Source organism: Anarrhichthys ocellatus, unplaced genomic scaffold, assembly GCF_004355925.1.
Source record: "Anarrhichthys ocellatus isolate YVR2014 unplaced genomic scaffold, GSC_Weel_1.0 scaffold7, whole genome shotgun sequence".
Classification (NCBI taxonomy): domain Eukaryota; kingdom Metazoa; phylum Chordata; class Actinopteri; order Perciformes; family Anarhichadidae; genus Anarrhichthys; species Anarrhichthys ocellatus.
This window is the reverse complement of record NW_022280037.1, coordinates 11,516,668-11,532,821: the sequence shown is the minus strand read 5'-3', so window position 1 is coordinate 11,532,821 and position 16,154 is coordinate 11,516,668. Positions and strand designations below refer to the sequence as shown.

The window sequence follows — 16,154 nt, the reverse complement described above, 5'->3', positions numbered from 1 at the left end:
TTGTGTCACCAACTTTGCATCAGAGAGTGAAAGAGCCAAACTGTAAATGACACAAAACAACAAATTTGGAACCATGTATTTTTATTACACTTTGGCCTGCCGATAGGTCCATGTAAACCTATGGTCGCATCATATTTGTTTCCTTCACAAAATAAGAGAAATAAAATTCAGGCAACCATCTATTCATTAGGCAGTATTGCTGATAACTGACACACACTGTCGCTGAAATCTCTGAAGCTGCAATAAATGAAAAGCTCTTAAAATGAAAACTCTCTGTAGCCTCTCTCAAGATACATTCTTCATATACTTTAAAATAACCTTCTTTAAGCAAATGACAAATGTCACAACAACCTTGTTTTAGCAAATAACACAATTCCCTTTCCACATTTGTTTCTTTATACATTAGCACCAAATCTACATGAAATCTCACTCCTACTGACAGTTAATCTTAACAACTTGTGAATAAGTTGTAATTATTACCTTTGCAAGTTAATTGTTCTCGTTCTTTTTTTCTAAGTTGAACATCAAATAAACTCTTGTTACCATGTTAAAGCAAAGGTGCAAAATTACTGAAATTAGCAACATATAAGCACAATTTTCTAAGCATATAATAATGTTAAGTCATTTACTAAATACACGGTGCAAGCAGCATTGTATTTTCTTTTGCCAGTACAACATCAGTTCTATGTAAGTAGCGTTATTGCACACAAGCTCTATATATCTAAAGCAGCACTGGTTTCCAACAAGGCAAACTGCCGATGTAGCAGCATCATAAACACCCAATGAAAACAACACAGAGCCAACCAAGTTTGAGATTCTCGGAGAGGATCTCAGCGCTTATGCACATTTCCGTTAGTGGGGATAAAAACATTTTCTACCGTATTCCCCACTAACTTACTTTAAGCCAAATGCATTTTGACTATTTGGCACCCATAAACTTACTGTAGACCATTACTCAAAAATGTAGACGGTGGGGGGTTTTGGAAATTAAAAGGAATGTGTAAATTGACTATAAAAAATTACGAATACATTGTCAGATCATAACGGCGTCTGACTGAACAATGTTTAACTATGTTAATTGCACTACTTCATAGAAGTATCATGAATAGAAAATATACAAACTATGATGAACTGCGGTCAACTCTTCATGTTGCAGTTACAGAATCAATATATTCTTCTATTGCATGTTCAGCAATTTGAAAATAATTTATAAAAAAAACTAAAGATTAAAAATCAAATCATTGTCTTAAACAAATGGGATTTGCATGAAGAATAAATATACAAATAAAGGTATTGGGGGATAAAACAATCAGTTTGATATTTATAATAAAATCGTATAATATATTTACTGAATTACTTAAAACTGACCTAAAATAGTGCACATATGGTATGGCTTGGTGAGAATGTATTTGCAATTTTGACAGCCATTGTAAATATGGATGAAGGTATTTGCTGTGTATATTTTTTATAAACATCACAAACACAAATAAAATATTCATTAATTTGAAATACATTAAATTAGCCACAATTTTAAGAGAGTTAAGATGTCTTTGGCACCACATGCGGCACTAAACCTCCACACTGCTTTTAAAATCCATTCCAACATGTACCTTACTAACCTTTTGATTATCCAGGGAAGGTTGATCTTTTTTTACTTCACTATATAACATCTGAATAATAAATAAAATTAGCTTGAGTACATTCAGCATATGAACTAGAAATGATGGAATAACTGGTGTAGTCTCCATCCCCACTGACCTATACTGATATTGTCTTGAACAGACGGATTGTAAATCGTCTGCGTGTGCAAGACCGTCTTGTATATTCAAAAGAATCACCACAACATTGACACTTTCCCAGCTTTATCCCCACACATTGGGGTGCTCGGCCATTGTGGCTTCTTTTCAATTAGTCTACAACAACACGAAACCTTTTCATTTCAGCCTTTGAGTCACGTTGGCTAAGGCAACAGCAAATGCCTGCACTGCTGAGAAAGGATACTGGAAATCCAAGACATAACCATTCCCATCAATTCGCCCAAACTGCATCACCTAAGAAAGACATAAAACAGGAAGCATGAATTAATCAACATATCATCTATGACTGCAACTAACCATTATTGTTACTACCAATGATTTTCCTTTTTTTTTACTAAAATGTAAAAAGAAATGCAAAACATGCTTTTCATTCTGAAACGTTAGAATACTTTCAAATAATAAAAAGAAAAGCTGAAACCAGATAATATTTGCCATTTTTGATAAAAAAGTGAGAAAAAAATAGTTGCAATAGTCGCATGCGATGTGTCCTTGAGCAAGATACTTAACCCCAAAATTGCTCTCGTAGCTGTGCCTACTGTGTATGAATGTGATAGAATCTGCATTGTAAGTTACTTTGGATAAAAGCGTCTGCTAAATGACGGTAATGTCAACAAAAACAGCAATTCACTAATGATTTAAAATATGAATTCTTGAGCATTACCTGTCTACCGTCCAGCTCAATTTGAAAGTTCTTTGCCGACTCCTGTGTGACTCGTCCTCCAAAATCGAGCTGGTAGACCTGGGTGGCTTCATTCCACAATGGTTGTTTATTGGCCATAACATAGACGAATCCTTGGCTTCCCAAACTACGGTCCTCTCTTTCATTTGCCTTGCGGCACTTTATCTCCTCCAGCTCACTCGCCATGCGCAGGCTGCGCTTGTTCTTCCAGCTCTTCTTACTGCTCTGGTTCTGGTTCATGAGCTCATCGCCGCTGATGAACAGCTCCGGCTCACTCTCCGAGCTGTCCTGGAATTCATTCGTGGTCCTGCTCATCTTCTTGGTTTTATTGAGTTGCTCCCTCTGCCCCTTGGGCTTCTTCTTCTCTCTGCTGCCAAGCCTTGGGCTGGACATGAGAGTGTTGAAGTCAGACAGCGCGCGTCCTTCCTTTCTAGATTTGCCCTCAGAGACGGTGGTCATGTTGGCTTCCTCAGCTCGGCTGTCCAGTCTTTTGCGGCTCTTCTTGTTGAAGCGCTCTGACTCCTGTGGCACAGGGCTGTCATTCAGAGACGATGGCTCTAGAAAGTTGTTGGCGGACTCAGCTAGATCCTCTGTGGAACTTTTGGATGGTGGTAGCTCAGTAGGTGGAGGAGGAGGGGGGAGAGGAGGGGGTGGGGGTGGACCAGAAGGAGGAGGTGGCGAGAGGATGGGCTTCTCTAGAATCTGATGAGTTTTGGTCGGGAGGGGAGGTGCTGGAGGGTCTTGCAAGGGAGGCGGGCAGGGGTAAGGGTTCCAGGGGTGAAGGTTGACCGGGTGCAGCTGAAGTCCGGCACATGAGCTGGCTCCTGGATACATTGGAGGGAGAGGGCAGCAGGCCAAGTTAGCAAGACTTGGAGGATAGCCTGGTGGCAAGACCAAGGTGGGTTCCTGCTGAGAAAAAGGGACTGAGCCAACCACTTCACTTGGTGGAGGGTTCTGTAAGGTCTGAAGTGGAGGACCACCGTGACCCACACTCGGAGGAAAAGGTGCGAGAGATATCTGGTAACCGGATGGGAAAGTAAGAGTGCTCGTGGTCTGACTGGTTGGAGGTTTAGTCGTGAGGACAAACGGTAGCCGAGTCATGTCCAAGTGCTGAGCCTGGCTGATGATGAGTGGAGGCGGTTTATGAGGTCCTGGTGGAGGACCTAACATTGTTTGTTCTGGAGTGAGCCAGAACTCCTCTGTGGTAGAGGTGTCCCACTGGTAAGGCGGAGGGCGTTTGACTGTCAAACTGACGTCGCCGAGAGTTAGCTGACGCACCGATTTTTCGAGGTGACACTGCTGATTTAAAGTCTCATCTTCGGTAAAGGCGGAGTTGACGTACACCGTTCTGTCCCTGCTGTTATCCACAGCACTCAGCAGACTGTAAGATGACTGAGAGGCCATGGGTGAGGTGCTTTTGGAGTGCACGATAATGGTACTGTGATGTGCTCCTTTCCCTGGCGGGAAGTCCTGCCTCACCACCGTGCCGCCTGCGATGCCACTACTTGTAGTTCCACCACCACTAACACTGACACTGGTGCTGCTGCTGTTACTGCTGCACTGTGTGCATGTGTACAACGCTGTGGGCGCCCTCTGCTGGTAGGTAAGTGCTAGTGCACTGTTCATTTTAGCCTTGGTGGGGAGGGTTCTTGAGCTTTCCATCATCTGTGGCACTTTAAGTCCCACGTCCCTGCGGTCACGCCGTAGAGTGGCATGAATCAGACTGCTGTCGATTCTCTGAGGAGGAGGAAGTGTAGCAGTTACTTGATTGGCTGGATCAGGGTAAGGAGGAGGGTCTCCACTTGGTATTGAGTATCGAGGGACAGAGAGACGGCTCAATGTTGCTGAGCTGTAGGGAAGCTGAATTTTTTTATTCTCAGAGGACGTAACTTTGAGCGTGGCTGAGCCTCCGATGCCGTGGACAGCGTACGTGTTTTGGTTGCGAACGAGGCGCCTGCGTGGCCGACAAACCTCCTCCACGTTGCCGCTGCTGTCAAAGGTCGTGATCCTTTCATACCCCAGAGGTGTCGGGTACTGCAAAGTGAGAGGGTGAAGCAAAAACTCGTCCTTCTTCAGGCAAGGGTCTGCCGACAGGACACCTGGGCTGTCACAGTTTGTGACAAGAGTTTGGGGCATAGCGACGGCTGTAACTGTCGCTGAAGACACTACGGTGCCCGGGTAAGGAGGAGGAGGATTCACCTTCCTCATCTGAATCTCCATCGATCCATCCAATTCAATGAAGGGAGGTAAAGTCCGAGGCAGACTTGGCTTAAGAGTGTGCGAGTGCTCCCCCCTGTTGAACCCAGGCTCAGTGGTTGGAGGGGGAGGCAGAAGATGAATCTGGTGTAATGAAATGGTTGGATAGCCAGACGGAGGAGGGGGCAGCGCCATCTGCATCTTCAGCTGCTGCTGCATCTGTTGGTGCTGCCTCTGCATCTGTTGATGTTGCTGCTGGATCTGCTGGTGCTGCTGCTGGAGCTGCTGCTGCTGCTGCCTCATCTCCTGGATCTGTTGGCGGATCTGCTGCTGCTGCTGCTGCATCTGCTGCTGCTGCTGCTGCATCTGCTCGTGCTGCAGCTGCATCTGTTGTTGCTGCTGCTGGATTTGCTGTTGGTGATGAAGCTGTTGGTGCGTCGGATTTTGTTGGAGTTGTTGGTGCTGCTGAACCTGGTGTTGTTGATGTTGTTGCTGCTGCTGTTGGTGCAGCGTCTGCAGTTGCTGCAGCTGTTGCTGTTGCTGCTGTAGCTGTTGATGTTGCTGCTGCAGCTGTTGCTGCTGCAGCTGCTGCTGTTGTAATTGCTGCTGTTGCTGCTGCAACTGCTGCTGTTGCTGCTGTGATTGGGACTGATGATGGTGTTGCTGTTGCTGTTGATGATGATGCATTTTCTGCTGCTGCGTCTGCATCTGTTGGGACTGTTTGGATGGCAGTTGGCGAGGCGGCTGTGAATGGGACCGCTGCGGGTGAGGCTGCGGTGGGAGATGGTGAGGTGGAGGTGGGGGAGGAAGAGTGCCAGGAAGAAGAGGACCCATCTCCAGCCCGTTGAAAATCACTTGACCAGGGTTTGAGTATCTAGTTGGCACTGGATACGGTGATGGAACTGCATCCTGCCCATGATCCGTAACAGGGACAGAAGCTGCTGCTGCTGCTGCGGCTGCAGCTGACGCAGTGGCTGTAGGGTTGGTCAGGACATCCAGCTGAATGTTCTGGTTGGCCAGAAGAGACTGAACCAGGCCTATACTCTGAGTTGGAGACATTGCTTGAGCTGGGCTGTGGATGGGAGCAATGGGGATGTTGACTGTACAGGGAGGATTGTCTCCTGCCACTCCAGATGGCCCCATCACTTTAGAAAAAGACAAAGGAGAACTGTGTCAGTGACTTTTAGCACAAAACGTTGTCATATCTTTTATTGTGCTTAATATTCGTTCACACCTGGTAAGTCATCCTCATCCTCACTGAACACATTGGGGTTGAACACAGGCAGGCTCATGAAGTCATGAGAAATCTTTCGCACTTCTGGAAGGTAGATTGTCATCTGTCTCGGTTGTAGATGAAGCAAACTTGTCTTATAGATGACTGAAACATCAAAGCAAGTCTTGGTGACTGCTAAATTCATCACAATGGTCAATGTGATTTGTATGTGTGACTTTTGTGATATTTACCTGCACCAAGATTGGCGGGGAGAAAAGAAGCAAGTCCAACAATTTTGAATTTTGTCCCCCAAATGTTAGATGTGACTTGAGCAAGGTAGTTGTGCTTTGAAGCAGAAGAAATTAAAGACAGTTATTGTTCTGCAAGGAGAGATATATAGGGTAGTAAGAGGGATACAAAGTAGCTGTTTGTTTGTTTTGATTTTGTACCGTATCATAAGCGAATGATGCAGCTTCATACCTCTGTGATCCCATCCATAGAAAACTCTCGACGCGTCAGACTGGGAGACCGAACTGGAGGCTTCTTTGTTGGTAATCGTGGCGACCGTTGGCCTTCCTGATTGACGTGTGAACGTTTGGGCGATTTTCTGGATTCCAAGTTCATCCTTTGAAACAAAGAGGTGCCGCTTTTAATCATCTTTTCCATTGAAATATGTTTCAGTTAATGTTACAGTTGATGAAACAGACATGAACTCAACTAGCATGATGAAAGAGCATGGCTAATAAAACATCTGTGGTTCAGGCCTGTGTAATGTGTAAAAAAAAAAGAATAATTTATGTAAAATTGACACAGATTTGGTGACCTGTTTCCTCGAGATAACTTTGGTGACTTCTTCCCGACCCACTCATCGCTCAACTCAATGTCACTGGAGTCAGAGCAGTTACAGCTGTCATTGTATGAGATCATGGGATTCACACACACCTCCTCTAGAAAAACAAACAAACACAAAACAGCAGAGGTGAGTTTGAACTGAGTCCTCCTACATACTGACAGTAAACTACTGCAGCGTACGAATAAGAAAGTAAGTAAATATGCACTACCACAGGCTAAACGTGACCCTGGCGCAGCTAGGTCATGGTACAGGCTATTCCTGTATCAAGCCTCGGACCATGTTACATCAAAGAGCATTCATCATCAGAGTCTGTACTTGTTCTTACTCAAGGGGAATTTGCATGATTATGCCCAGTTATATTTAAAATAGAGCACATTTAAAGAGATGAACAAGGCTCAGATTTCACATCACTCTGCTACCATTAGGTGTGTCTCTAGTACTTTTTGCTTCATTGATCAGTATTTCAAAAGTTCATCATTCATGTCACCTCTTTAAATATTCCCAGTGCTTTCTTGCAAATAGTTTGATGAGAAGATCAATACCACTCTCATGTTTGTCCGTTAAAACATAAATAAAGCTAGCAGCTAGCCAATTAGCATAGCCTAGCATAAAGACTGAAAGCAGGGGGAAACAGCTAGCCTGGCTCTGTCTTTTAAGTTAAATACTCTGTAAAATGGAAAATACATTTCCAAGTTAATATCCTGTGTGCTGTCTGTAAATATGTAATAAAAAAAATACTGCCATGTTAATTAGTTACATTTAGGGGTGTTTCTTAACATTGAACAAAGCCAAGCTAGCTGTTTCCTTTAACTTCAAGTGGTAAGGTAAAGCTAAGCTAACAATCTCTGAGTGGTATCCATGAAGACAGTTTAAGCTCATGAACAGTTGTCTTGAGATGTACACCTCTGAAATAATTGTGTTTATTTCGTGGTTTCTCTGGATAATCCTCAGACCTCACTGTAAACACCTTTCACTGGAACTACTGAAAGATAAATAGTCCCAAAGAAGACTCTGTAAGGTCTACGCCCACCTGCTTTGCTGTCCATCTTTGGATCCATAATGACAAACTCAGGCCGTAATTTACTGATGCGCCTTCCTTTGAGAATGGGCACCAGTCCTCCTAAATATTCTAGGTATAGGGTATAGCAGGGTCCGCCTGCCTCAGGGCTGTCCTCTGCCCTCTTCATGGTGCAGTGGAGCCGCTCATTCCCAGCTGTGGGATAGCTGACAAAGTCACGGATGTTGTTGGGGTCAGGGATTGGGGGCTAGAACAAAGAGAGGAAAGAGCTGTAAGATTTCTGGACCCTCAAATGAAAACATGTCTCAGTCAGCAGTTTTGCATTATCAACAAGAGTTGAAAAGTAGCTGTCTCTAACTGTTACGGCAATGATTAATTAGGGATTAATGCACCTTGATGGTGGGTATAAAAGCAGTGGTGACATAAGAGCAGAGCAGCGAGGGCATGTTGAGTTTCCCCACATCTTTCTCCTCTCGCAGGGCGCTGGCGATGCCCTGCTGGCATAAAAGTTGGAGGCTGGCCACCCTGTGCTCCACACGCACCACATACAGAGCCGGTCCACATGCAAGGAACAGACGAGAGTCTCTGTGACCCCAACAGATGGTGGTGATGGGTCTCTGAAAAAAGCAATTTTCATAATAAAATAATTCATAGTAATCAGTTTCAATGCATCTTTCTGTCACATCTCTCATACTGGTTCAGCTTCTGACCCTCAAAATAACAATGTGTATATGCATAGTGTACATAATTATACTGTATTCAGAAACAACTCTGCACCTTACTGTAGCAATTTTTACTGTAGCAATATCTAATTGACTTGCCCAAACATCTACTACATCCCTCCTTTTATACAGGACTAACCTGTGCCGGTGTTTCCAAAGTGTAGATGTGCTCTCCTTGGACATTATAGAACTTAACAAGGGCGTTCCTCATGATGGACGAGCAGGCAGAGTCGACAGAAAGCCCGTGTCTCTCCATGCCGGCCACAGCCAGGAGGTCTCCCTGGGAGCACCACTGGGCCTCAACATCTGAGGAGTGAGCCTTATGTGTTATTGGGGCATATGATCAACATAATTGATCGGCATGCTTGGGACATTTTTATACCTTTCAGCCCTGAGCGGATTACGGAAGGAGAGAGGTCGTCATAGTTGTTCATTAAACTGATATCTCCTGATAAGAAGGTGACTGTCAACAAAGGCTTGACTCTCCTCACTTGGAAGAACAAAGAAAAGCAAGTTTATTAGACAAGGTAGCAAGCTGTCATATCAGCAGTGAGGTTTTGGGGGGGGGGATGTGTCTTTACCTAAAGGCAGAATATTGTCATCAGAGTCTGTGTCGCTCTCTGTGCTGTCCTCAACCAGGAAGTCGGGGCAGTTCCAGGACATGCTCACGATCCCGTCGGACTCGCGCAACAGAACGTGGGCGAGCATTCGTCCGTGACAGTCCATCACTATCACCTGACCATCTGCCGTACCAAACAAGACCTGAGGGGGCATTGTACATTAAACTTGAATAGATGGACATGATGAAAAAGCAATTTTTTGTCATTTTTCTTATCAAAGATAACAGACAGATTAACTAATACCAAAAGTCATTCCTACAAGTTCAACCAGGAAATGTGTACCTGTTGATCATCAGGCGTCCAGATGCCACAGGAGATTTGACTCTCCAGGTTAATCTCCGAGGACCAGTGTCTTTGTCCGCTGACCGAGCCAACTAACACAAATCCATCCCGGTACGCGATGAGGGCTTGAGTGCCATCATGTGACCAAGTGAAGTCACTCACCTGGATGGAAGAAATGTTCACCTTCAAGCTATTTGTGTATGTATACAGGACACTGCCATCAAAATAGCATAAGTGGGACGTATTTTTTTGTGTCATCAATGTCATCATGAATGTGATAGAAGAAAAATGTGTCTACCTGGGCTCCTCTGTCGTTCACCAACTCTACAGACCATCTTCCTTCATACTGGATCCATACAAAAATACCTCCTTCCATATCACAGGTGGCCAGTTTCTGAAAGGGTTCATTCCAACGCACCAAGACAACCTGCAAAAAAAAAACGAAACACTGTTACTATTTTTCGCAAACCCAGGTGGTTTTCTGCACAGAGGAACATTCATGATTCATATAGTGTGAGCACATTGCTTAAAAAGCTTTTTAGGCTGAATGTCATCTCAAAGTCCACTGCAGCTGGAAGGAAATTCGCTCAAGGTGTTGCTGAGATATCACGAGAATCAGACAGACGTGAGGTCACAGTGACCTTTGACCTCTTAATGCCAAAATACAATCAAATCATCCTCGCATCCAAGTGGACGTGTGTGTCAAATTTGAATAAAATTCCCTCCAGGCGTTTCTGAGATATTACTTTCACGAGAATCGAATGGACGGACGGAAGGACTGACAACCCAAAACCATTATGCCTCTGGCTGCTGCTGTTGCCGACGCAGAGGCGTTAAAATATGCATTTTACAAAGCATGCCAAAACATAAATTACTCTATATCTGCTCTGAATTTCTTTATTTTCTTTTTACATATCTTAACTTTCTCATCTGATTTGTATTGCATACAACGGAACTTAAAAAACAATTTAATTTCACTGCCTATATCTCTATAGATTACTACATTTTAATATTGTATGCATATTTTTGTCTTCTTACGGTCATGTGCTAATTAGTTATAGACTACTACATAGTTTCGATAATTTAAGAGTTGTAATTGTTGGCTGCATTTCTATTTGAGCTCTATTTATTTTATGATTATTTATATGCAAACGTTGTGATATATTCTAGCACTCTTTGCTGCTGCAACAATCAAATTTCCCAAAGTAGATTGTGAAAGCTTTATCTCATATTGTCTTATTGTCAGAGACAGGAAACATTGTTATCCTTATATTAATATAAGGACGGAGGGTTTTGTTCGGTATAAAAACATGTCAGCTTTGTTAGAAAGTCTTTCGAAAGTATTACAAACATATTTTCATTTTTTTTTTTTTTACAGTGAAGACATTGATATTGCTAGAGTCAAGGCCAGACCTCGCTGTTGTGTCCTCGCAGATTAAAGTTGATTCTCTGAGGCGTGCTTCTGTCCCTCCTGCAGTGACTTGATGTAAACGTCACCCCAACAACTCCTCTTCCGTTCCCCGTGGCGAGCCAGCCCTCCTCATAGTACCGCCTCCGGCACACCGGCTTGTCCTTTTCACTCTTGGGGACCCGGCCTTTCCACGAGAGGCAGAGGATGTTGGAGTCGCTGCAGAGGATGGGACCATGTTCCACGGCGGCCAACATCCCTACTGAGTGACCAGGCTGGTAGGTAAAGCAGAGGAAGAGGAAATATATCACTTTTTTTGACCTTATTATAAAACCAGATCAAATGCAAGTTATCAGTTCGTGTCGGACTAAATTGACTTAAAAACTGGCTTATGTTGAAGTTCACCGCCATCTCATTCCCTCATCAGCCTCTCAGTTCATGTATCTGCCCAGTTCCATTCATTCCCTGCCAGATCATTAAAGTTGCCTGGTGCTTGTTTGCACTTTTGCTTTCAAGCCACCAGTACAAGTGGTGAGATTATTCTTTTAATTTCCGTCTCCAACTCAAGAATTAACTTTGAAATCACACTTTTTAAGTCAACATGGATGAGAAGTCCTAAATATGCTCATAAAAATGAAAATTTCAACATCAGCTGGGCAAACTTTGATACAACAGAAAGGTCCAGAACAGCCACTAAAAGGACTTTGTGGTGATATTTTTCTGGTTACCAAGACAAGGGTGGATTTAAAATGAAGCTGCCTAAAGAGTGACAAGTTTCATCCACTAATAACGTATATGTAAAAAATATCTACATACTAATGGGCGTCATCTTACTAAGCTAGTTCATAGGCATCTAATGTGAACAGTTTCAAGGGGCTGGTGCTCTCGCTGTTCGAGATATTCCATCATTTGAGTGAACAGAGCTTGCTACAGTGAATCACTAAATGTGCCCTTATACCAGTAGAATCACCATGGCTGCTGCTCACAGTGTTGTAGCTGTTGTTCTATTATTCACTGTGGAGCAGCTCCAGGACTTGTCCCTAGATGACATCATCACTACAGTCTGTCTTTTGTTTGTACAGATTCACAAACTAAAAGTATTATATAAATACCGTGTAAATTATATTTTAAGGCAGATTTTAAAAAAAATAAAAAATAAAAATGCATTTTATTGCCTGTTGAAACACTGTGCTTTCTGTTCATTTAATTATTGCTGTCCTCAAGGATATAGTGTATATTTTGAAACAGAAAAAGCTAAATTTCCAATTAAAGCTTTGCCCTTTTATGTCTTCTTATCTTACTCCAATGTCTGACAGTATTCCATCTTATCTTTCTTATTGTTTCACGTCTTCAGTGAACCTAAATTATGTTTACACTGAGTACAAATACAAGACTCCATGTTTTTGGCTGAACAATTCCATCAAATATATCAAGCATGTCTTGCGCATTACGTGTTACACATTTCACAAATATTAGTCTGACTTAAGTGGTATTTTTGGCAACTTTGGGATCACCTCTACAATTTAAAATGAAGTCCTGCTGAATGTGAATAATGTTTGGCTGCGCAGAAAGAGTTTATACTTTTGTAAGTAGCATAATATGTAATAATATCTTAATGGCTGAGTAACCTGGGAAAATCGTTTCTGATATGAAAGAAATTCAACATACCTCATAGTTCCTGGACATGTTGAGTTAAAAATCCTCCATTGATAGTGTCCATATTTCCATTCAGATGATGCATTGAAGGGTAATGGCTGCTATGCTCCTGGTGCTTACAATAACATATATGGGGAGGTAAAATGCATCGTACAGCCAGATGTGGTCCAGCTCTACTCTGATTTAAATCACACAGCTCTGCACTTCAGAGTTTGACATGAAATGAGGCTTCTCTGATGTCAGTGGCCCGCCCCGTGTCTTCCTGGTGTGGCTCTGAAGAGTCGTGTCATCCTGTTGAAATGAGAAGGAAAAACACGAATCAAGAACACCGTTATTCAACAAACTATGACAACCTAAGAGAGTGATAGAGAGGTGGTTCTCGCTTAAAATAGCCGCGCTGTCGTTCAGTGCATCAACCTTGAAATCCACAGTTTTTCTCAGTCTCTATGCAACAGCAACACTGCATTGGAGATCAGGGCACTCGCAGTCTCCATGGGTACTGACTGTCCGTTTCTGCTATTTTACGTCAAACACCAGAACAGCCAGGCAAGGATGTGAACTCCTATATTCTAATTTATTCATCTAAAAAAACACCATCAGCGTATTCCAATGCAGATACTAGGAATACATTAGTAACATTTCAAACAAACAACGGTTAAAAACATGTTTGCCTCTTACTTTGAAGGAATGAAGATTCCCAGCATCCAATAAAAGTCGAAGTTAAAGACCCATCATCTCCTCTGTAAAGGTTATCTCACTACATTACACATTACATCAATTGCATTTCTCATTCAAAGGCGTCTTGGAGCCCATCTGACCGCATGCAGCAGTCTGAATGAGCCACTGCTGATGAGACCGATGAGCTGCTCGATGGGGGGGGGATCAATAAGTGCATTCATCAAAGAGGTTATATATGGACACACATTATGCAGCTGTACGTACTGTACCTGACACCGCTGTAACAGCGTTAATCCAGAGGCAGTCGGCGCACAGTGCGATGTCGTGTTGCCAGGCACTGTTCCGCTGGCGCACTTTGGGGTTGTGGCTTTAAAACGGGTTGCCATGAGGCAGTTAGCACGGAAAATAGACCCCGAACTTCAAAATCCCGTTCAAACGAATGCACCAACACACACAATAAACCTGTCAATAATCACCGAAGGTAAGTATGTACAGTTTAACCACATTTGTTACTATATTTTGATGTGGAGCCTGGTCCACACGCCACTATAATCAAAACTAGATGTATTGCTGCACCTCAAAAGGGGGTTTCTTTCATAATGGCAACCTTGCTCGGCACACCCCATCTTTGTAATGTAAGTTGTAGTGACATTCTTGACACAAGACCTTGCTGTGATGAATGTGCTTGTAGTGGACTGTCCTTCCTGCCACAACGTTACGTTTTATTAATTAATAACTGATAACTTTCCTCCATTTGCCAAGCAGCTTATGACACTATATTCACTCAATATAAATATATAAACGGATTCTATTGTTTTATTCATGCACAAAAAGCACACGCACTGAAATCAAATCAATATTACATCTTTATTGTGGTATTTGATAATATATAACCATCTAGCACACAGTGTTGCCGTCATCTTCATGCGATCAGATTAAAATGCCTCAGACGCTCTACATGCATGGTCATGAGATGTTCTGCAAAAAACTACAGAATATTAGAAGTGCAATGATTAATCGATTAATCGATTAATCATTTGAGTCTTTTTTCAAGAAAACATTTGCTTGTTACATCTCCTCCATTTGCTGCTTGCCTCTATTTTATATCATTGTGAATTAAAAAAAGACATTTGGAGAAGTTGCTTTGGGCTCTGGATAACTATGATGGGTATTTGCTTTTTTATTCTGAGACATTCTACAACTAATTGATTCATCGAGAAACGAACAAAATTCTCAATTATGAAAATAGTCATTAGTTGCACCCCTTATCTATATCTCAACACTGTGATGAGACTTGATGGTTGTGGAAGCATCTTATTCAGTTAAGGACACTTCTTTAGACTGAAAAGTGTTGGAAATGGTCTGATAAATAGCAGAGCACAGTCAGAAAGTCCTGTGTAATCCCAGAATGTTCTCCCCTTTTCAGCTTCTCTTGTATTTATGCAGAGAGATTCAAGTGCATGTCTCTTCAAAAGCATGGATGACACTGTCGTATGCAGGAGGGGGAGTCTGTGAAGGTAGAAATCCTTTAAGTCCGTTGCCGCCCAACCAGAAGGAATGTCTCTTGTTTGGTACGAGGGCTGCTGAATCCGACGAGTTTGAAGCTGCTGTGTCCTTAGGCATGATGATCAGAGTGTCCTCTGCCATCTCCAGGCCAGCCCTGCTCCTCTTGGCCACAGGGTGAAAGGTGGAGGCCTCGACGCCGGGCTTACTCCCCAGAGGGCCCACTGGCTCCAGAGAGGGCTGTCTGTAGACGCTCAGAAAAGTGCTTCTGTAAAGGCCCAGCTGGTTGCCCGTGGCTGTTTGTGAAGTGCCGGATCTCTTTTTGGAGCGCCTGGTGATCCTGGCGGTGGCCTGGCGCCGGGATGCCCAGGTCAACAGAACGTAGACCAGAGCACCGAGCAGCAGGCCCACAAGCACTGACAAACAGAAGGCTAAAATCATATCGCCTGGAAAAGGCAAAAAAAACAACAATGCAGTGTTAAAAAAGGGGAAATACTGTAATAAATGTTTAGCAGAATGTGAGGCAGGATGTATTGTGTTGTTCTAAACATGGGGAAGATTATTTCCCCAGATGGACTTTTCAGTTGCATTTCAAGAAAGAAATAGAATCTTATTAGCATTGACAAGGAGCAGATGCATGAGTACATCTCCTATGTGCCAGATTGTTTCAGGGAATTTTGTGCTTTTTTATTGATTTGCTATTGCTGGACACTGCTATACTGAGCAGAGTGTTATATAAAATCTTACATCATACCTGCGTGTGGGCTCACTGTCTAGGTATAGCATCATTGTGTTGAAGCACAAACTGAAATAATATCTTCACTTTTTATCATTCGATTGTCCTCACAAAAAAGTTGTTCGCGGCACGTTTATGCACCTTTCCACAACAAGGCAATTTGAATTGCACAATTCAAATAAGACATAAACAGGCGTTAACATAAGACATGAAAGAAAAACAAGATGTACTACATAAATAGGAATTCAAATTAATTAGCTTAAATAGAGGACACAAAATAAGCTAAATGGAATTAAACAGAAGAAACACAGGGATAAAATGGTACGATGTAGTTACAGTATAGACGGATACAAATAAAAACCTAAGCTTAATACAAGACAGTACCAAATAAAGGCTTTCAGCTGAGTGTTTTTTGGAAATGTGTTCCAAATATGTGATGCATACTAACTTTTGTCTTTGTGTTTAGGAGATGAAACAGATTTGTATGTGAAAATGTAACGTTCTTGTATCAATTGTACTATTATATCTGCGTTTTACAAGACAACATGCTACTGTTACATAGTAGCTTTGGGACACTACTTAGATCTTCAAAAGAAACAAACACATATACACTCACCAAGATTAAATGATTTTAGTATTTCCAAAATGGGATGTGTTTCATTATGTGCCATAATTCCACCATAAACTGTTGTTAGATTCCACATCGACTCCGAGCAGACAGATGGACGCTAAGCTTTTTCCAAGACAAGCTTTTTGCTCCCCCCCCCCCCCCC

General features: G+C 42.6%; 2 protein-coding genes across 3 annotated transcripts; both read right to left on the bottom strand.

The window, feature by feature from the left end:
* Positions 1–64: 64 nt before the first annotated feature.
* tulp4b (TUB like protein 4b) lies at positions 65–13,503 on the bottom strand. Of its 2 annotated transcripts, none has more exons than XM_031847289.1 (16): positions 13,412–13,503; positions 12,477–12,755; positions 10,814–11,083; positions 9,699–9,827; positions 9,401–9,562; positions 9,080–9,260; positions 8,881–8,988; positions 8,638–8,804; positions 8,169–8,393; positions 7,789–8,023; positions 6,729–6,852; positions 6,386–6,530; positions 6,157–6,250; positions 5,927–6,070; positions 2,479–5,837; positions 65–2,051 (listed from the first exon to the last, which is right to left on the bottom strand). In XM_031847289.1, exons 2-16 carry the CDS (start codon positions 12,492–12,494, stop codon positions 1,935–1,937), a joined length of 5,478 nt encoding a protein of 1,825 aa, XP_031703149.1. In that variant the 5' UTR covers positions 12,495–12,755; positions 13,412–13,503; the 3' UTR covers positions 65–1,934. The 2 variants fall into 2 exon arrangements, with proteins under 2 accessions (XP_031703149.1, XP_031703150.1); XM_031847290.1 differs by lacking the exon at positions 13,412–13,503 and adding an exon at positions 13,143–13,360.
* A 146-nt stretch (positions 13,504–13,649) lies between these two features.
* Positions 13,650–16,110, bottom strand: myct1b (myc target 1b). The gene is made up of 2 exons (XM_031847432.1): positions 15,998–16,110; positions 13,650–15,091 (listed from the first exon to the last, which is right to left on the bottom strand). The coding sequence occupies exons 1-2, from the start codon at positions 16,083–16,085 to the stop codon at positions 14,595–14,597; spliced, it is 585 nt and encodes a 194-aa protein (XP_031703292.1). The 5' UTR covers positions 16,086–16,110; the 3' UTR covers positions 13,650–14,594.
* Positions 16,111–16,154: the final 44 nt, after the last annotated feature.